Source organism: Protopterus annectens, chromosome 12.part0 (genome assembly GCF_019279795.1).
Source record: "Protopterus annectens isolate FY-2018-M chromosome 12.part0, PAN1.0, whole genome shotgun sequence".
Classification (NCBI taxonomy): Eukaryota; Metazoa; Chordata; order Ceratodontiformes; family Protopteridae; genus Protopterus; species Protopterus annectens.
Window position 1 is genome coordinate 521,512,641 of NC_056746.1, and position 22,712 is coordinate 521,535,352.

Here is a 22,712-nt window from a genome sequence, read left to right on the forward strand (position 1 = left end):
TAACAGTCACACTCAAGCACACAGTATGCAGAATTTAACAGTGAAGGACATTAGAGGAAATGTTTCAAATTTCAATAAATTATGTAATTAACTTACTAGGAAGGGCTAAAGAAAGAATGCTGTAATACACAGATTATGTCACTGTTCACAAAGGGGTGTTTTCAAACTTTAAGGCATGTGCTCAGAATTCTTATTCTACAACAAGCAAAGACTAAGGCACATAGTAATGTAGAGATGACAGCCTGAAAGATCACCACTGTTTTCTCAACAAATACCTTGAACGGAATATATCCCCCACAAGTATTTAAGTTCTCACCTAACCTAGCTGTTGGATCTTACTGGCAAGAGAATATAGCGGTCTCATCCTTTATAATATTGGAAAATACATGCAAAACTGCTCTATACAGGCAAGACCTTTTATTTTCCATATAACTGGACTACAAAACAACTAAACAGCTGAAATGGTCAAACGGTGAATAATTTTCCTTTAATGTACTGTCCTCTTTGCTTTTTGCATATCTTCTGCAGGACTTCTATGCTGTACAGCAAGGGAACAGCAGCAACATGAGAAACTGTTAACCATAGTGCTTACACTAAAAATGTTACTGGTAATTTCCAAAAAAGGTAATATACAACCGTGAAACTGAAAAAGTGGCACATCTGATAGCCACGTACTCACTGCCATGAAGTGAAAACAACTGTAGAGGCTGGTTTTGATACGAAGTGCTGCTCCAACATAAATTTCCGCTAACATAGCAGCAGAGATTTGGTCACCAGCACATTCTGCTAGATTGACTGCACTCAAAGCCATGTTGACCGCAGAAAGATGGCTGCCTCCATACCTGCCTGTTAAAGAAAAAAAAACAGAGAGCTATTTCAGAAAGGTAGCAACAATCCAAAAAGAATGCTGTGGAGTTTTGAAATGCAAACACTTGTCAAAAAAAAAACATGTCTCTCAGCATCTGTCTGGATTGTGCTTTGTTTTTATCAGCACATCATGAGCATGTCTAATGTATGAACTTCTTTCAGTTCAAAGCATTTTACTTCATTTCTGACCTTTTCAAACCATGCAACAAGGGCTATACCAGATAAGGTGTGTATGCCTCCAATACACCAAGTATGGCTTACTTTACTTTTTATTGGTTCTAGCTTTAAATCCCACAAGCTCCAAGTCTTAATAAAGTTTATCTTACTGCTGTCTCTCCCACAAAACATTACAACTGTGCCTCAATATCCAGAGCAAAATGGCTGCCTGTATATCTATAATTCAGATAGGTGCATGCTAAAAATGATTTACGGTAATTTGGGCAGGGGATACAGAACAGGAGAAATGGAACCCAACCAGAAAGGCCAAGACAAGGTTCTGGAGGAGATAATACCACCACCACAGGACCATAACAGCATGGGGAAAGCATACAGCAAAACCGATAGGATGCCTTGATGCATCCTTCAGAAGCAGGATTCCATGGACAATGAAGTCATTATTCCATTATATCAGGCACAGATAAGGCCTCACAGAAAAGGGTGGAAAATAAAGCACTACGTTTAGTTAAGGAGATGGAGACCTAGGACTACAAGTAACAAAAGACTGGGTGCAACAGTAAAGCCCACAGGTTCATAGGTGAATACTAGGCTAACTGAACTAAAGGACCATTTTAAGCCAAGCCAATAACCCCAGGTCAGAATCAAACCCCGCATCTTGTGCCAATTAGGGCAAGACCTTAACTGTTATGTTGAACACGCCCGTCAAAAAGTAAAAAGGTCATACAGACAAACCAATTAGTAAAAACTACAAGAAAAACCTAGCCAAGCTAGAGTTTTCACTGTGTGATACCGGCTCATGGGGTATATGCAAATGACCCCTTAAGGACATCAAGTGTTTCAGCAATATGACTTATGAATATCCACAACTTTTTACTTCTTTTTAAGTCTTTGTGGATACATTCAGGCCAATAAAGCCAAACCCCACTAGCTCTGGACATGCATGTTTCAGCCTTCTTATGACCTCGTCAGCAGAGCATAAGTGAAATAGTACATATTCCTTAGATTTCTGTTTGTTACTTAATCAGTGCCACGCTGTTTCAGAACGCTGCAGCTCACATAACCAAGGACATGGAAGGTGTTGTAAACATAAATGATTATCTGTTAATGGAAGAAGGGTCATATATGAGAAAAGAATGACAAGAGATTAGTAAATCTGAACAAATGAAGACAGTATAATTTCAAGCTAAATAAGAGAAAATGTAAAAATTAGAGTAACACAGAAATACATGGATCATATTCTCACATTAGAGAGACTGAAACCTGACCCAGGAAAAAAAAAACAAATGTCAATGCCAGAAGACAAGGAGGCACAATATCAGTTTCTAGAAATAACCATTTGCTCTATTTTGGGCCCTGATACCGCTCAGCCATCCGCCTCCTGCAACCTACTGATCCATTTGTTCCTCAAAAGGTAAGAGTTTCTAACTTGTCCATTTGATTTCTTTGGGCGAGAGCTGAGCATGGGGATGTAACCCAGGTCATCAGGGCTTTGCTTTTCCTGCTAAGTTTTTAACTTCACTGGGCATGTCACATGCTACCCAAGGATCAGCATGCCAGCAAGTGTGTGTCACTCACATCAGTGGGTGATATAACCCCTCAAGGCTTGTATGCCCCCCCCCCCCAAAAAAGCCAGGACATGCAATAGTTCCTGCCCCCCCCCCACCAATGAGAGAAGTGAACCACCTGAGCAGTCTCATTCTTCCATTTCCTCATGCCAGCTCCAGTATGCACCACAGCCACAGTGCAAGCCTGTGTCAGCTAGGTCACAGGAAAGGCCTTATCCCTGTACCCCAGTACAGCCAGCTGAGGTTCTTAGAAACAATGTAGTATCCTGCAAAATATGTAACCATGTCTGAGATGCTTGTATATAAAAAATCCAGTACAAGAATTGTGCCAAAAGTAAATCCGGATGTTCACTGTGTAAACAGCCTTGCTACTATCTCCACCTATGAAGGACCACTGAACAAACTACACAGACTGTTCCAGACTAAGAAATGATTCTCAGGTCTGAAAAGTTGCATTACTTTTTTTTTTCAATTATACTCAAGTTTAATTTTGATGTAAGTATTTATTTTACATGTGTCATCTAGAAAGATTATCTAGAAAATCCCATCTTCACATTAGTCCCAGGGAGAAAAATCTTCAGACAATAAAAATAATTAATGCAAGCATTAAAAAAAACTACAAAACAATCAACTTACAGATAATAAAACCACACAAACATAGCATAACATTATTACATGAATACACAGGAATAATGGCAAACCTTGAAAGCAGACAAATGTAGTTTTTGCTCTACAATAAATGGAAATGATGCCATTTGTTATAGATGATAGCAAGTCTGTTTCCACAGCACAGAATATGAAAAAGAATATTTGGCAAGTCATCAGTCAAGAGAGAGTTGAGAGGATGGTTGTGAAGCACTGGCATACCGAGACTGGCAGCACATTGTAACTAGGTAATAATGCATAGTAGTTGATAAGACTGCAGTGATGTCAAACAATTAGGTGGTTGTCAAAAGCACTAGTCTAATTTAGTAAGAGATACTGTTTAAGCAAGGATTTGTCTAGGACACAGTGAAGACGGAATGGAAGTTTAGGTCTATCACCACCACCACCACAATATGTACCTGCTGTAGCTCCATCCATGCTCTTGGTTAGGGCTTTACTGCCACTGCAGTCACTCTCTCCTGCACATCACAGTATACGTCCTTCCCTCCCAGTGCTAATGAGCTGTCCTGTTACCATTTGTTTGACTACCTCAGTTTCCCACTTGCCTCCTGTTCTGCTCCGAGTAAAGTGCTTAACCAGACAGTACTCCAAGGTTATTCCTGAAAAGAGGCACTTGTGCCTTGTGGGTTAACCAAGTTAACATAAGCTATAAAATATCCTACTTGTTTTTGTATGTGTACGCAAGGCACACATAACGCCACTTCTTGAATACTGTCCACAATCCTGTTAACCAGATAAGAGTTAAAGAAGGTTAAGATGATAGTGTGTAAATGAGTACTGTGTAAACTGTACATCATCCATTTTTGTCACCATTAGGAGGGCAGACTTGTGGGGCTTTTTGTAAGAAAAATTACAAGAAAAGAATATAGAACATAGTATAATGCAGTATAGTATAACACAGAATTGTTTACTCTAGTACGGGGGAAATTATTTCTCTACCTCATTTTGTAACACAGATATACTATATACTTCAATGTAAATTCTACATCACGTTTTTGTCTTTTACTCAGCTTCATATGTATCCAGCAATAAAATACATGATACTAAGCAATACTGTCTTTCATGGCAACCTGTCTACTGAAAGCAGTACTCTGTCTCACAGATTCCAAACTTGCCGAGTGTTTTGCGGGACAGAGTTTAAACTTGCCTCACACAAGCAGTTACATACCTGTCATATGCAGTTGGTGGAGTTTGTGGTAAACTAAAGCTGCATACCGGCAGCTCTTACGAGCATCTTCCTTCATGTCTTTGTCTCTTCGTAAGCCACCAGCCCAAGCAGCAAACCAGCGCCCTATCCAAAGCCGCTGAAGAACATGCCGAATTATATTCCACATTAAACTACATGCCATGTCGAAATTCGATGTGGGCAGGGGTCGTCCCAGAGCTTTCAAGCATGTCCAGAGATTCTGAGTTGCCTGAGCAAAGTCACCCTATAAGACAATTATTGCACACTAATGATTCAGTGTAAAAAATAAAATAAAAGGCAAAAAGAAACTATAAACAAAAGACAACCACAAACAGCATGTTTATGTAACCAAAACACAAAATTTGAGGACAATTAAACTCATTTTGCCATATGTCCCTTACATGCAACCTGACATACTCTACATGAATTAGACTGTTGTAACATACATTCCCATGCTCAGAAATTTTCTCTAAACTCCACTGCTTGAAGGAGCTCTACACATTCATTACTCTGTCCAATATCACTCCTCCTCTCACTCCCTAACCACACTGCAAATGCATATCATCTTCCTGAATATCTTTCACTCTTTTTTTTGCAAAAGAAACTTTCAATGTCTTCTGACACAAGCATATTCACATCTACTGTGCATTGTCATTATTTGTTCCCTTCCTGCCCCCATATTTTTACACTCTAGGATCATCTGGTCATCTTCTTACGCAATGAATGTCTTCTGAGGTAGGCCCTGAACAATATCAGTTGCTCTGCTTTGAATATCCTGTTTATATCAATTCTTCTGGAAATGAAGTTAACACAAGACAAAGTATTCTTTCCAACACCTCAACAGCTGCTTACTCAGCAACTGCAATCAGCAACACTCTTTTGTTGGAGTTACTGCTCACTGTGCTACCTGATCAACTACTGTCCTATCAAAACTACCTGTCCATCTGCAAGCTATCAAATGTGACTATCCCCAACTCATCATCCTGTCTCAAGAGTCACAGCAAAGTCACTTCCTCAGCTCTGCATCCAAATTAATATGCCCCACAAGCAAAACTGTAACACTGTAAATAAAATGTCAATATACTGATCACTACTCATGTTTATTATAATTTATCTTTACATACTCTGGCAGTGCTCTGCCCAGCACCTGAGGTACACAAGGTTGCAATGCTCATTTCTGGTGATGCAGCTAGAGAAAACAGTAAAAAGGGACCGTCCCAGCTCTGATCCCTCAGGTGCACAAGTGACTGCATGCTGTAGCACTTTTTTGTTTTCAACCCACTACCTTCAGCAGAAGTGGTCACCACAAAATGTTTTATTTCTAGGCTGTCCAATGTGTCCAAGGAGCTACAGTGTGGAACAAAACCAAAAAGTAGGGGACCCTCTCTAATTTATTTGAGCTGCTCAGTGCTACTGGTAATATGTATACTGTTAACCTGTACCTATGTATTACAAAATAGTCATATCTGCTGCCCAGTCACAACTAGCACTCACAATTGCAATATACTCACAAATTAAAATAATTGTCCTTAGAATATGACATCAAAGTAATACATACGACATTTGCCCATAAACTGCATTTTTAAAGACTAGTGTCCAGCTATTAGCTCATTGCTTAAATAGTGCAAAACCAACAGGCCTCTAAACTCTTCAAACAATGTCTCTCACAGATAAGCAGAACCTCCACTCGATAAGGTGACAGCACCTGCCACTTTCCAAGGACATGACTGGAACTCATTTCTCTCAGAGCTACAGGCTATAAATAATCAATTCCTCCAAAAAACTGTGTAAATCATGTATCATTATTCCTTTACACTGCATTAACTGTAACAGTACTTAAATAACCCCTATAGTCAAACTTGAGAAGTACTGTACACTTAAGTACACACTCCCATCTACATCTGCAATGCTTACTTTAAGCTTCCCTGCTACCTTCCTACCTTCTGTTATCCATTACCTAGTTATTTCTATCTTCTATTTCAACCACTCCATAGTAACTTCTCTGCTATATTTTCAATGCAAAGCAGTGCATTCACCAGAGCTATTAATAAGTACATACTTCACTCGTCATGATTTTTCTATTTTATCTACAAAATGCTCATGCAAACTGTGTGAGTTTATGTAACTTTGCATATGCTCTTATCTGACTTTACCTTAACAAACAGTATTAATTACATTTTGCAGGTTCCCTCAAGATATGTGCAACCCCCAACCAGTGTAAACCAAATCAATAAAATGCAGTGGAGCAAACAATGTGCCTATTATGGTCATCCCTAATAGATCTTGTGACTTTCCCAAAGTGAAACTAGGCAGCCTCAAATGTTGGATGTGACTGGACTAGAGGTACCCTACAAACATGACCCTTCAGCAGACTACAGTTTTTCTATTATTAAAACCAGGCAGGCAGTCCTGAACAGTCTGCTTCTCCCCACGCATGGCAGTCTAACCTCCAACTCCTTTGCTACAGGCCTGCAGCCTTCACCAGAAACTCATTAAAAAGGAATTTCAAAATTGAAGCCACTCTGAAATCCTTCAGTACACTATGATATAAAGCACAGGAGTTGCTATCTCCACTTTCTGATTGACCTGCAATTGCTTCTGCAGTGTTCCTTTCTATAAAAAGACTAGAGCTTACTGTGATTATATCATTAAATTATTTCAATTTAGCCAATTTCACTGAAACCACCATCATAAAAAAGTGCTCAAGCGCGTGCACACACACACACACACACACACACACACACACACACACACCTTTCCCTCAGATTCATTTTCTGTTTGCATTTTTTGTAGTTATTTTTGCTGGAATTTGTAATTAGATATGTATACCTCTCAACTTAGTGGAAAATTACTTTTTGTTGTAACAGGGCACTACAAATATGGTGCAGGAATGGTAATTTGCTGCAAGATAAATGCCTTTTCTCCACAATTGTGCAACCATGGAGTCTATAAATAAATAAGAGGAGAGTAGGGGGAGGGACAGGGGGCTTGTACTTCAATTAAAGTGGATCTTTCAATGATATTCATTCTATGATATTCATTCTATGACACTGCTTTCAATGAAAAGTTACAATTCACCATTTACCATCCTGCCACTGAAGAAAGTCCTGGTCTTGTGCCCCATTTGCTTGTTTAGATAACATGATGGACTGCTTGTATGATCTTAACAGGAAAAGCCTCAGAAGCAACTTGCCTCCAAGGCCTTCCGGTCCAGAAAGACTGCTCTCATCTCTGATGTGAATCCTCCGGTTCATGAGAGATAACAACCCCTGAACTGAGTGGGAGACTGGATGAGCTCTCCACCAAGCAAGTAAAGCAGCAACCTGTTATACTGCAGTAAAGGAACACCCACTAGAAGGATGGTGGCAATTGTCAATCACTCCAATGGCTGGTGACAGGTGTCTGATACAAAGACAAGATCCATGAAAGTGTGGCAGCTCAGTACAAATCACACCTCAAGGCCCACTGAGACATCTATAAATGCACCATGATGATAATGGCAGCCATCAGATACAGATGATGCAGCAGAACCAAAGTCAAGATGCTGAATAGCATCCTCACCTAAGCACCCAATGCAATGATCAGCTGGTCTTTGTCAGAGGACAGGGATGACATGTAGCAAAGAAAAGTGTAATGTCTCAATGATTAGTAAGGCAATTCTCTAAAAAGAAGTAACAATGGAATTCTCCCAACTTATGGTTCCCTCTAGGGATTACACTAAGTGGAGTACCCACAGCAGGAAAACTTCTAGGCAGTCCCTTAGCAGGGTAACCAGAAGCCAGTCATTCAGGTTAGGAAAATATAGAGATCCTTTTCCAAGGATACAATCGGTGTTTTCATAAAGGCTCAGGACATTGAAAAAAAGCCCAACTGACAATACTCTGCCTGAAAGTGATGCCCACCCAGAGTGAATCAAAGGAATTTCTAATGTGGACTCTGATATGCTACAAATAGTCCACCTTGTCCACTGACATCATCCACATGCTTTGCAGAAGCAGGAGTACGAGGCAATGAAGGTGATAAGATAGTATACTTGGTACATTTTGTTCTGGACGAAGTCTCTGAGGTCCAGAACCTGATGGGAATCATTCATCCCTTCTGGGACCAGGAAAAGGTGGGAATAAATCACAAGCCCTATTAACTCATTAACACCTATGTAGTGTGGAATGTCACATCTCTGTCATCCTGCATACAGCTTGCATTCCTGAGCATTTTCTGAAAAATACATTTAAAAACCACAAAACTGATAAATGTTATTAGTGAAAGGTTTAAAACTGCACAAATACCAATGCTATCAGTGAAGTATTTTACAGTGATAACAGTCAGCACATTCATAGTCTTTCCATAGTTACTGCACATATTATAATGCACATGAACCCCAAATTACATTTTTTTGCTAAACTTCACAAATCCTCTTATCTTGAAAACTGTAAATCATAAGAATATACCGTTAGAGCACTTTTCTTAGACAAAAGATATCACATGACAACAAGAAAGTTCTCTGAGTGCAAGTTTAAGATATTTATAGAAATATGAAAACATATGCTTAACTGTACAGTTATAAATATAAATAACACAATATATTTTAAGATGTGCAATTTACAGTGCAAATATCAAAGATAGCTTTCTTCAACAACATCTAAGGTTTCATCTGATGTTGTACAACAGTTTGTAAGTCACTTGTTTTTTTGAAGTATTAAGTATGTATGTAAATATGGTTTATTTTCATAAAAACAACTTGCAATATCTCAGGTATACTGGATATAAAAGGATAGTGGCAATGAATTTCCCTGTCTCCCACCATGGCATATCACACCATACCCCTCCATAATATGTTGGGCTTTCAGTTATGAAAATATGAACACAAACGTGAAAATATGAATATTAAGTGGCAAATAGTGATTAATTTCCCTACTGTAGAACATCCTAGACCAACAAACTTAATTTTGTTTTATTAATAACTCCTTGCACTTTCTAATATTGTCTATTATTCGCTGGTAAGTTGCTTAGTTAAAGAAGCCAAACCCAAAAAAAGGTCTGGGCACCATAAGGAAATATGGGTGTGTACTGGAAATACATATAAAAAAGGCATTTTAGGCTTGAAAGAGCTTAAAAAAAACATGGCAGCCCTTGTGTACATTTTAACAGTAGGCTGGGGCCTGTCCAAAGAGTTTGTTGGGATGAGCTTTTCTGCCTGTGGAGGTCTTCTATGGGTGAGTACTCCTGAGCTCTAAGGTCCACTGGTTCCTAGATATTTACTAGGCTAACGACCACTACGGCCTTTATAAGTCCAACCTCCTACATTATGCCCCTGTGTATTACGGAAGTTTGTTAGGAGGAAGTACATCAGTTAAGTAGTTTTTAAAGGTTATACGTGGGGAGGGGTATATGTAAGTTTGGGCATAGTTACTCTCTGCCTCTGTCTGTCATAGACATTGGGGCTAGACCGAGAGTGAATTTCCAATTTCCCATCCATTAGTCAAGGTTAAGCTTAAATACGGTTAGGGATGGACTCTGCTTCACATGAATAGGGAGCCTGTTCAAGAGCATGAGGATCCTCTGAGATGCATCTGTCTCCTCAACATGTCCTATTTATGCTGCAAGCAAAATTTAAAGCCTTGGGTCTAGTTGTTCTGATGCCGTTAATTTTATGGATGTGCAAAAGGTCCATCAGAACTGGATCCAAGGATGTCTTGTATGTTAGGCACAGATCTCTAAAGATAGGGCTTTAATGTGCTCCGTATAGAACAATGAGTTTATACCCTGGCTTCTCCTGGTACGAAACCTCTGTGGGCGTTCCAATTGTTGCTTATGTCTGGTCAGGTAAATGTCACAGGGGGCATTATACTCACTGATGAGTTTGATAGGGGCCAATTAAAGTGGGACTATGACTTCCTTGGACCAGGACGCCATGCCCTTACTTATATGTTGGATGACATAGAATGATTTTCTCACTACCTTGGACACATGTTGGTCAAAGGCCACATTACTGTCCACACATGTTCCCAAATCCCAGACTACTAGGTCAGCTTTTAAGGGTGTCTTATCAGTGGAGTAATTTACTTGGCTGGCCATGTTCCCAAAAGGCACTATAATGCATTTCCTGGCACTGAGTTTTAATCCGTGACTTTGACATCAGTTATTTGTCTGTGTTAGACCCTCTTGTAAGATGTTTGTGTCATGGAGGGACTCTATGACAGCTCCCAATTTGCGGTCATCTGCTAACTTGGGCAGCCAAAAGCCCTTGACATTAGCCTTTACCTCTGAGAAGTAGACACCAAACAGAAGCGGTCCCATAGGAATTCCACTGGTGACCAGTCTCTTAGTGGAGGTGGTATCACCAATCCTGACTTCACGGGTCCTTTCTGTGAACAGCTGATAATCCAGAGAGTTATGTAGAGATTTATACCCAGTTCAGTGAGTCTGTCAACTATACCCAAGTGTGGTACTATATCAAATGTCTTAGCCAAGCCTAAGTGGGCGATATACACCATTTTCTCCCTCGTCTACTGCCTTGGTGACTTTCTCAAAAGTTGTCCACCAAACTTAGTATGCATGACCTTCCCATGACAAAGCCAAACTGGGTTGGGGCCAGTGTTTGAAGGTTGCTTGTGTTGTTGATCATTTCCATTACAATTCAAATGGCTTTGTATACGAGTCAGCAAGCAGATTTGCTATGATACTCTACTGAGTGAAGGTAGCACCACTGACCACCAGTTCAGCACACTGCTGTGTGCTGCCTTTGAGGTTATAGACTTAGCTGTATAAGGCCTTGTGGTGGTCTTTAGCTCGAGAGGCTATGTTGACCTCACCACTGGCCTTGCTGGACTTAATTAGTCCTCTTAGTTTCCTAATTACTTTAATTAGAGAGCTCTTTTCATTATGGGAGTTGCTCTTCCTAATTTTCGCCATGACTTTTTTCCTTTTGTTAAATACCCTATTAATGTTAGGATTCCACTTGTGTGGTTTGTTTTTTAGTTTGTTTTTTGGCTTACTTCTAGTAGGTACAGCAGCCTCTATACAGCTATTTACATGGTCGTGCAGGGTCTCTGTGAAGAATTCTGCATAGGTTGCTGTGAACATGGAGTTAGGAGAGGCAATGAATTTTACAAGCTATCGCTTAATAGGATGTAGTTTGCTTTGAACAGTTCCTATCTGTTACATGGTTTGCTGGGGTTACCGAGTTGATTTTTTATTTCAAAGGAGATAGTGTTGTGTTCTGACCTCACCAGTTAGGACGTGACACTAAGGGGTGTGCAACTCTAACTGGTCAAGGTTATTTGTGTTAATAAAGTACAGGAATAGTTGAGTCTGCAAGTTCGAGGCGGTGTATGTTTCCCAGTCTATAGAGAGGTAGTTAAAGTCTTCCATGAACAGGGTATTTAGTTTAATGGTGCAGGTCTCTAATAGGTCTAGGTACAAAATACAGGACTCTTGGGACACAGGAGTGAACTATAGCTTGCTAGGATATGATAATGGACTTTGTCTACAGTGCTTTACACATGGATAAACTCCAGGACATTGTCCTGTTTAACCAAACTAGAGTTATACTTGTTGCTAATGTAGATCGAGATTTGTCCATCTTTTGTCCCTGAATGTACAGTTGATGGTCTACATATGAGGAAGGCATTGAAGACTTGCACTGCTGGAGTACTTTCTGAGGATTTAAACAACGTCTTAGTAACAGCTGAGATGTCCATATTCTCCACAGTGTTGAGAGCTTGTATGGCATGGAGTTTTCTTGGTTAGGCTACTAGCAATGAAAAGCAACACCTTTAGGTTTCCTCAGGTTTTATTTGCTATGTAATCAAGTTTGTCAATTTGGCATTAGGGGTGGATAAAAGTTTTAGCCAATATTTGGAAGCCTAGGGGAGACAGGTGTAGACCATTCTTAGTAAAGCAACATGATTTGTTAACCATGTCCTACCATGTTGATAAATACTGAATCCCACTGGAAAGACACCAGAATCTAAGTCAGTTATTGAATTCAATCATCTTTTGTTTATATGGTGACATCATCCTTGGTGAAGAGAGAATGCTGCTTAATGCAAGGCATATACATGTCTGAGAAACATATTCAGAGGGACCAATAATGTCTCTCTTTATACAGTCCAGGGAGGTATATCTCAAGTTATTAACATACACATAGACTACAACAGAATCATAATGGTACCAGTCACATAGTGGCTTGAGTGCATGCGTAACTTGGTAGATCCTGGCTCAAGATAAGCAAACGATTGTTATTTTCTCCTTGTTCAGTCTGGTGAGTAGAGCATTTGTCTGTTGTACAACACTGTCCCCATGGCAAGCATCCTGGATAATATTTTGGGTTGCATTATGGGCTTTGCTCTTGAGGCTCCACTGGGTGTAGGAGTGTGTGTTGTTTGGTGTCGCTTTTGGTTAGTGTTTTAGAAATTGCTGATTATAGGAGTTGTCATTTATAGGCGTAGGAGGTCTTTGAGGTTTGAGAAGATTGCTTTTAAGTGCGTCAGCATAAGTTGGTCTACGTGTGTGGCGGACAGTATGTATGGTGTATGTGGCGTGTGTGTTCTTAATAACCTTGTCTCTATGCAAGATTTTTGTCTCCAGTGAAATTGTGTATGTGCATCTCTCACATACTGAGTTTGTTTCTTTATGGATTAAATGGTTGCCTGTGAACATAAGAAAATTGCTACAAGCTAGCTACGGACACAGTTGGAAATTGCATATCCATGTTGTATGCCCTATTGTTCATAGGTGTGTACTAGGCTAACGGCCCTGGAGCCTATATAAGCCTAGCCCAAGAAGATTCCCTGGCATCATGCCGCCCAAAGTAGTTCCCAGTACCCGTCAAGCAAGGTCCCCGGGGCGAACTTACTATTACCCACCCACTCGTCAAGATTTCTCTTAAAGAGGGCCAGTGAAGTGCTCTGCTTGACATGAATGGGAAGTCTGTTCCAGAGTACGGGAAGTCTCTGGGTTAGGAACCTGTCCCTCCAGCATATTCTGTTTATTGTGGTAATGAGGTGAAGGTAACTGGAGCATGTGGCATGGAGGGATTGGGATTTCTTTAGGTGTAGCATATCTAGCAGCTCTGGATCAGACATGGCTTTGTAGGTCAAGCAGAGATTGCCTCTAAGTAGGAGATAAGAGTATAGCTGGAGTTTTTTGTGGCTGTCCGTATAGGGCATATGTCTAAGGCCCAAGATCTTCTTAGTGAGGTATTTTTGTGGCCTTTGGGTGGGCTACTGTAGGTTGTGGACTGGGGTTATACAGAGGTCTCCTTTTGTGGTCCCTGGAATTTTGCAATAAACTAAGTCAGATTATGCTAAGATTTGATAGTAATGCTGTTTAATGGGCAAACTAGCTGCTCTAAGCTTGTCTGCACTCAATGGCTTTGTTTTAGCCTCACTAAGTTGCACGTTTCAGATCCAAAGGTAGTTTTTATTGATAAAATTTACTATCTACGCATTTGCATCTGTAGAGGATAATGCAAAAGGGGAGGGACTTTAGAAGTCAGAATGCCATAAAAGGCAGAAGCCAGAGACGCAGCCTTTTAAAACCAAGGCAGAAGCCAGAGACGCAGCCTTTTAAAACCACAACAGGAAAAGGTTGGGAGGAAAAATTCAACCTACAAGATGCAGACTTCCTAGAGAGGGATCCAATATTGAAGCTCCAGTATTACGGTTAGAATTTTGAAAACAGTAGTTATATACTTACCATAACTTGGTACCTGTTTTGTCTTGTTTCATTATTCATCACAACTGGGACTTAGATCCAATGTCGGATCCGATCCAGCACTTTGCAGACACAGATTCAAAGCGCGAGCTCCTCCCTCTCCCGTAATCCCTTTCTACACTCTACACTCAGATCGAATTTGCTGTTGGAAACCTAGAGAATACCCAATGAGATATAACTATATATCTACACTTATATAATAATGCCAGACCTACACCAAGGCGCGGAAGTGCAGTAGCCCGAGAAATCAGCTTTTCCAGAACCTCCAGAAACATGGAAGGGGGAAGGTGGGAGGGAAGTGATAAATAATGAAAAAGGATAACAGATACATAACTACTGAGCTAAAGTTATCCATTTCATTATTCCTCCCAACTGGGTCAGAATCCCGAGCTACAACAGATTCCTGGGTGGCTCTATGGAAGGATGTGCCTGAGCACCACGGAAGCAAAGGATGCTCTGTTTCTGGAGACCATATCCAGTTTATAATGAACAACAAAGCTGTGAGGAGTAGACCAAGTGGCTGCAGCACAAATATCATCTATGGACATCCTAACGGAGAAGGCTAATGAGGCAGCAACTGACTTAAGAGAATGAGCCTTAGGTGGATAAGGCAACTCCAAATTCCTAAAGGAGTAAACAGTGGAAATGCAATTTGAAATCCAGTTAGAGACTGTCACTTTGGACACTGCTTTGCCAAGCCTATTCAAAGAGGAGACTACAAACAACTGATCAGATTTCCTAAAGGATTTAACCCTGAGCAAATAAAATCTTAACGCATCCAGTTATGGAGGAGATATTTGCCCTTATTAGAGTGGTTATGAAAAAAGACGGGTAATTGAGTATTCTGTCTAATATTATTTTCAGTGATTACCTTGGATGAAAGAAGGATTAGTTCGCAAAGCCACCGTGTCCTTATGAAAAGTAATATATGGTGGTTTGGAGAACAAGGCCTGTAATTCTTAAACTCTCTCAGTTGAAGTTATGGTCACAAGAAAGGAAATCTTCCAAGACAAAAATTTAATATCACATGAATGTGCTGGCTCAAAAGGACTTTGACTGAGAGACGGCAACATTAAAATCAGATCCCAAGGAGGGGAAGGATCTTTGACAGGTGGCCTGAGAAGAAAGACTTCATGAAGGCCTTACATAATCTGGAGGAAAAGGTAGGTTCCATATTGACATCAAAATTAGAAATGTCCACTAATTGAAGCTTTATAGTACAGAAACTGGTCCCTTCTTGAAAAAAGGACGATAAAAAGAGAAGAATATCTGGTAACGATACTGAGAAAGGGTCAAGATTCCTTTCCGCAGCCCAAAGTGAAAAACATTTCTACTTACTGTGATAGATCTTCTGAGCAGATGGTTTCTGGGAAGGTAGAATAATTTTCCTGACAGGAGAAGCCAGCCTAAACTGTCTTATTATCACGGGACGTGGAGAAACCATGCGGTTAGACAAAGGGACCGAATGCTGAGAGACTGCTGCTCTGACAGATAACAGATGAGATCCAGAATGGTATCCAGTATCCAAGGTGGATACTTCAGATGAGACCACAGGAAGAGGAAACACACCTGACAAGCCCAGAAGGGGGCAATGAGAATCATGGAACTCTTCAGTCTATGGGCTTTTTGAAGCACCTTGGGGATCAAAGGAAGAGGTGGGTATGGGTGGGGGAAACCCAGAGGCCAATTGTGTACTAGTGTATCCCTTGAGGACTAGAGGGATCAGGGCAAAATACCTGCTGCATTTGTTGTTCTTTGGGGATACAAATAGGTCGCAGCAAGGTTGGCCCTGCAGGCCAAATATCTGAGACGCCACTGAAGGATTGAGGAATTACTCGTGCGGGGTCAAGATAGACCTGTTGAGTCTGTCTGCCAAAATGCTGGACTCCCCAGGTATGTGCTTTGCAAGAAAAAAGCAAATGGAGGAGATCGCCCATTCCCACACACTAATGGCATCTCTGCACAATGGGTAAGAACTTGCTCTCCTCCGTCTGTTGATGTACCAGACCACTGAGATGTTGTCTGTATGAATTGCCACCATTCCCAGAAGAAGGCAGTCTTGAAAGGCTTGCAACGCAAGGACTGCCCTCATCTCTAGAAAGTTTTTGTGCCACTTGGTCTCTGTGGGGGACCAAATGCCTTGGGCTGTTCTACCCTGAAAATGCCCCCCCCCCCACACCCTAGCAGGGAAGCATTCGTGCTCACAATGGCCGTGGGCGGGGGAAGAGAAAAAGGTCTGCCTCAGAACAGATCCTCTGACCGAAGCCACCACTGCAGGTGCAGTCTGCAAACAGGTGTCACCGGGACTGGCATGGGCATCGGATGACGAAGGATGGGCCACTGGACTGCCAGCATCCACTGAAGCACTCGCATGTAATATCTTGCTAGCTGTACAAGGAGAATGGCCACCAACATGGATCCCAGGGCTTTGAGGATGAGGTGCGCCTGCAGCAATGGGACCTCCAGGATGGCCCTGACCTATTGCCTGATCAAGTCCAGTCTTTGGGGAGGTGAAGCTGCAATCTCTGTGACTGTGTTGAGGTGGGTCCCTATTAATTCTAGGCTTTGCACAGGAGTTAGCTTCAACTTTACCATACTGACCATAATGCCTAGCCTTTCAAAAGTCTGCAAAAGATACTGCATGGCGAACACCAGTTGATGTCTCGCGGGAGCCAGGAGGAGCCAATCGTCCAGGTATTGAAAGACATGGAATCTCTGTAGTCTCAGCTGAGCTGCTACTACTGCCAAGCATTTGGCAAACACCCTGGGGGCTGTGGTGAATCCAAAGGGCAGGGCTCTGAAATGAAAATGACTGGCTCTGAGCCAGAAGTGTAGAAGCATCCTGGAGCATCTGTCTATCTTAGCATGATAGTAAATATCCGGGAGGACTAGTGGAGCACATCCAATCGTCCTTCTGCAAAAGTGGCAGGATGGACTGAACAGTGACCATCCGGAACTTCGACTTCTTGACCAAGAAATTCGAGTAGTTGAGGTCCAAAATTGGACGCAGGTCCCCGGTCTTTTTTTGGCACCAAAATGAAGCGAGAATAAGTTCCGGATCCTCTTTGGCCTGCTTGGGCTTCCTGGATAGCTCTTTTTTCTAGAAGTGCTAAAACTTCTCTTTGGACCAATTCTCTCTGACTAGGTGGCATGTCAGGGAGAAATCTTTTGGGATTTGTAGGAGGTTGGGAAAAGGGAATGTGATAACCCTTGCATAACCACTGATCCTTTGTTATGTATGTCCAGGCGTTTGGGTGCAATGAAAACTGACCCCCGACTGTCTCCAGTGCAGGACAGTCGGGCAACACCTCAGGAGCGTTAAAAGGGCTTCTTGGAGCCTTGATTCTGAGGACCACCTCTGCCTTTAAGGCAGCGTATACCATTGAATCCTCTTCCCCTGCTTCTGGAAGAGGAATCTTCTAGACCATCTTGGAAGGGAACTCTGTGACTTCCGGAAACAACGTTTCTTACCTCCCCATTGTTTTCTGGACAGGAATCTTTGGGAGGTAGAAACTTTGACCTGTTGTATGCAGGAAGGGAAGACACTGTTGGCAGTCGGGATGAAAGCTTCTTTGACTGATGGACCACAAAGCGAAGAGTCATCAAAGGGGGCATTTGTAAAAGACACCTTGAAGGGTTCCGCGAACATGCATAACTGCATCCAGGCATGACGCCTCACAGCAATGCCTGCAATGGCCTCTCAAGAGGTACATTCCTCTGCAATGGAGATCAACCTCATTGAGGAACTGGCAACAGACGATAGAGTGATGACCTTAGATGATACCTTCTTGAGGTCCTCTGCAGACATCAGCTCTGAAAGGGATGTGGTTAGTTCAGCAATCAGATCTCTTTTGAGGTAGGTAAAATGCACCAAATAATTAAGAGCTTTCAGATCAAAAGTGGTGGAAGAGTAAACGTGCTTCCTATATCTGTTGATCACCCAAGATTCTCTGTTCAGGGGATGGACACTGGAGCTATGTTCAGCCAGCTCCTTTTTTGTGACTGCAGCAACCACGATGGCATCAACTGCCATGCCCCTGCTCCAATGTGGTCTGTCTGAGGGGGGCTCAAAAACTTATCAGCCTTCTTAGGGACCAGTTCCACGGTGCAGGTTCCTTCCATGCCCTGAGCACGATTAGCTCAATGAGCTCATCCACATGGGTGGAAACCCAGGAAGTAGATGGGCCCTTTCTGAAAGCTTTCAGGAACACAGATTTCTCCAAAGATGGGGGCTGAGAAGACCATACACCTTTCTGTTTTAACAGCTGCAGAATGTCTCCAAAGGAAACATCATCAGGCAGAGACCTGGGGTACCCATCTCCTTCATCAAAATCTGCGTTTTCTGCGAGGGATGCCATGGGAGAGTCCCAAGTGCCTCCCCTTACTCTTCTGTGGTATCTCCTCTGTGAAGGGCTCAGGGGAGGTCTTGGAAGAGACAGGAACCCCCTAGGTTCTGGATGGTGCCTGAAGGCTACCTCGAGAGGACTGACCCAGGACAGGATGGATGGTCTCAGGGCTCCTAATAGTGATGGGCTGGGATGAACCTGGTATAGGGGAAGACACCGCTCCAGACTTGCAGAAGGTCTGCTCTACCACACAAATGGTCAAAGGGCTCGAAAAGACTCTCTCTCCATCCTGAGTTGCCGAAGCCACCAGAGAAGAGGGTATGAAGCTAGCCCTGGGTCCCAGCCCTCCAGACAGTACCTGTCCCAAGCTGTCAAAGGCCAAAGCCCCCAAAAGAAGGAATCGATCTGAAAAACCCAGATCTGAAACCCTGCCCAAGGACCCAGTGCCAACTGCTCTGAACTGAGACCTGCTCTGATCCGATGGTAAAGGAATAGACCTGGTTAGGGACCCTGACGGAGCGGGGAAAGCTTGAATTCCCAGACTCGCCGATGCTTTCCCTCAGGTAAATCGAGTCCTGGGACTGCAAAACAGGGGGAACAGGAAGAGGAGAAATCAATCGTGGGACCAGAGATCTCACTGAGCCTGAATGGGCTGGGGATGCCAAGACACTCACATCTCTATCAGGGCCCTAAGAAAACTCCTCTTCATCCTGTCCAGATTGGAAGATAACAAGCTCTTGGAGGATCTGGAGGAGGCCGAAGAATGGGTTGTTTCAGTTGGGGAAGCCAGCCTGGATCCTGCAACCACCCTATACTTCCCTGATCCGAGGATTGGTTCCTATGCTTTGGAGCCAAATGCTTTGGATTCAGAGAAGATCCTGACAGGGAGCCGTCAATAATCAAAACTGGATCCAACAAATATGTCGGCACCGACATTTGCTGTACTGCCTGCCTAAGATCCAAGGTGACAGTAACAGGATCCAAAGGCCTCTGACCAGAACAGACCTCGGCAACTAAAGACAGATCCTGGGGCACTGGATCTGAGATGATGAAAGACAGTTTCTGATTCAGAGATCTCTGATCCAAGTGCCTAGGCTGTTTTTGAGGTGCCGGAGAAGCACCCAGGGAAACAGAAGGGGCTTTCCTCTTGGATTCCTTAAGGCCACTGGAAGAAGGGGAGCCCAAGATAAAGGGGACCCCCATGAGAAATACCCTTGAGTAACAACTTATTCCAGCGATCCACTAGCAGCTAAGGGTTGAAAGCAGTGAAAAAGTACAGTTTTGTGCCTACCATAAATGTAGATGTTCGAGCGTCTTCACTGCTGCAGTCATTACACTTGGGTTATCCTGCCGTCAGGCGGGCCCACAGTCGGCCTGAGTTCCAAAGTCTTGGTCCGGCGTTGGTTGCTATCGCCTCTTCCCTGACGTCAGGTGCCAGGGGTATATAAAAAGCAACCGACGCCATTTGCTTCAGTTTTTCTTGCCCCAGATGTCAGGTGCCCCCAAAAATGGTAGGCAATACATACTGCTAATAAAACATACCAAAAAGGTAAAAATAAAACTTTCAGTAATCAGCAAATACACCACATAGGTAGTAAAGGTTAGTCCCAGACAAGAAAGAGGGGCTGGAGGGTGGGTAACCTGGACTGCAGCAGTGAAGACACTCAAACATCTACATTTAGGGTAGGTACAAATCTGTACTATGTTCATAGTGTTTCACTGCTGCAGTCATTACACTTGGGTAGAATCCCAAAGATGAGTTTGGGTGGCTGGCTCTATAGAGGATTTGGTGTGGCTATAAGGCCCTGTAGCACTGCAGTGGCAAAGCCAGCTCTGGATCTGGAATAAAGAAGCAAATGGTAAAGCTTGGTAAAGGTGTGCATTGAACTCCAAGTTGCAGCTTCCAAGATATCTTTGGCAGGTACTCCTCTAAGGTAGGCAGTAGAAGTGGTAGTTGCCCTGGTGGAATGTGGTCTAATATTACTAGGTACAGGTTTCCCATGTTGTGTGTAGCAGAACCAGATACAGTGTCCTATCCACTTTGAAATGGTCTGCTTTGAAATAGCCTTTCCCTGTGATCCTGCAGCATACGATACAAACAATTGTTCAGATTTTCTGAAAGCTTTTGTTTTGTCCAAGTAGAAGCGCAATTGCCTGTGTATGTCCAAGGAATGTAGAAGTCTCTCCCCTTTATTTTGGGGATTTGGATAAAATGTTGGCAAGTGAATTGTTTGGTTAAGAGCTACAGTGGATACCACCTTAGGCATAAAGGTAGGGTTTGTTCTTAAAGAAACCCTGTCTTGGTGGAAAATGATAAAAGGCTCCACTGTCATTAGTGCCTGTAGTTTTGAGACTCTTCGTGCTGAGGTTATTGCCAGAAGCACAGCAGTTTTCCATGATATATATTTTAACGCTGCTGAATTGGCTGGTTCAAAAGGAGGCAAAGTGAGCTTTTCCAAAACGAAACTGAGGTCCCAAGTTGGTGTTTATGCTCTCCGGGCGGTCTTATGTTTTTAGCCCCTCTGAGGTACTGTTTTAGCAATGGGTGAGAGTAAATAGGAGGATCTGTGTTGTAATGAGCCGAGATGGCAGAAGCGTGAATCTTAATGGATGAGAAGGATAGTCCTTTGTCCAGCATCTCAGTCAAGTATTGTAGTATCTGAGGAATGTTAGGGACCAGAGAATCAAGGTTTTGAGCCTGATTCCAGGCACAGAATCTCTTCCACTTGTCTGAATAAGATTTCCTGGTGCTAGGCCTCCTGGCCTCCAAAATGACATCCATAACAGCTTTAGAGAGAGAAGTAGTCCGTTTGGCTAATGAATCTGCCATGCAGCCAGGCTTAAGGGTTTGAGCTGACTGTGCAGAATCTGATTGTTTTGCTGACTCAGAAGGTGTGGAATTTGAGGCAAAATCCAAGGTGGGCCTTGAGCTAAGTTCTTTAAGATTGGGTACCAATGCTGGCGTGGCCAGTCTGGAGCAATCAGAATCAACTGTGGTTTTTCTTGTCTGGCTTTTAGGAAGCACCCTTGTAAGGAGAGGCAGAGATAGGAAGGCATAAACATGTAGGCTTTTCCAGCTGAACGAAAGAGCATCCATTTTCCATGCTTGTGTGTGATAAGTCCTTGTGCAGAATATTTGTAGTTGGTAATTCAGTGGTGAGGCAAAAAGATCTATGTCCGGGCACCCCCATTTTTGCATTATCATGCTGAAGATTTGTGTATTTAATTTCCACTCGTGAGGATACACGATGTTTATGCTTAAGTCGTCTGCCAGAGTGTTTTTCTTTCCTGGCAGGAATTGTGCTTGCAGATGGACTTGATAGGTTAGAGCTGTGTTCCACAAGGTCATGGCTTGTCTGCATAGGGGGTAAGAATGAGTGTCCCCTTGTTTGTTTATGTACCACATTACAGTGGTGTTGTCTGTCTTTAATAGTAATTGTCCTGGATGCAGAATATCCTTGAAAGCTGTAAGGGCATTTTGAACAGCCAACATCTCTTTTTGATTGATGTGAAGATGCATTTGGTCTGTAGTCCATTTGCCCTGAATACATTTTCCTGCCATGTGTGCTCCCCAGGCATAATCTGAGGCGTCTATTGTTAAAGTCTGCCTGGCTGTGGGAAGAGTGAAAGGCTGACCCTTGTTGAGGTGACATGCCTGTGCTCACCATCGAAACTCCTGTTGTAGGCAGGGAATTATTGCTATTACTGTCTCCAAACTGCGAGAATGTTGAGACCAAACACTTTTTTAGGTACCATTGTAATTTCCTCATATGCAGTCTTGCATATGGCATTAGTAGTATGCAGGATGCCATGAATCCCAAGGCCTGCAGAATTTTTCTTGCAGGGAGTTGGGACTTTGTTGCCATCAATTGAAAATACTGAGTCAGTTGTCCTTGTTTGTCTGGCGTGAGATAAGCCATCTGGGCCGTTGTATTTAAGCTGGCACCCAGGAATATTATCTCTTGTGAGGGCACTAGTTTTGATTTCTTTTCATTTACTGTGTACCCTAGGCAACTTAACAATCTTTTTACGAACGCCAGATGCTGTAGAAGAATGTCCTTGCTCTCTGCTTGTATCAGGCAGTCATCCAGATATGGATATATTTGAATTCCTTTTTGTCTGCAAAATGCAATTACTGGTGCCAGGCACTTGGTGAAGACCCTGGGCGCAGTAGATAAGCCAAAGGGC

At 42.5% G+C, this 22,712-nt stretch overlaps 1 protein-coding gene across 1 annotated transcript in view; it reads right to left on the reverse strand.

Moving 5' to 3' along the window:
- SREBF1 (sterol regulatory element binding transcription factor 1) overlaps positions 1-22,712 on the reverse strand; it is a 631,726-nt gene that overhangs the window by 307,136 nt on the left and 301,878 nt on the right. The window contains exons 10-11 of the mRNA XM_044088935.1: positions 4,444-4,705; positions 497-846 (exon numbers count right to left, since the gene is read on the reverse strand). Of these exons, the coding sequence (XP_043944870.1) occupies positions 497-846; positions 4,444-4,705 (612 nt within the window). The remainder of the gene's footprint in view (positions 1-496; positions 847-4,443; positions 4,706-22,712) is intronic.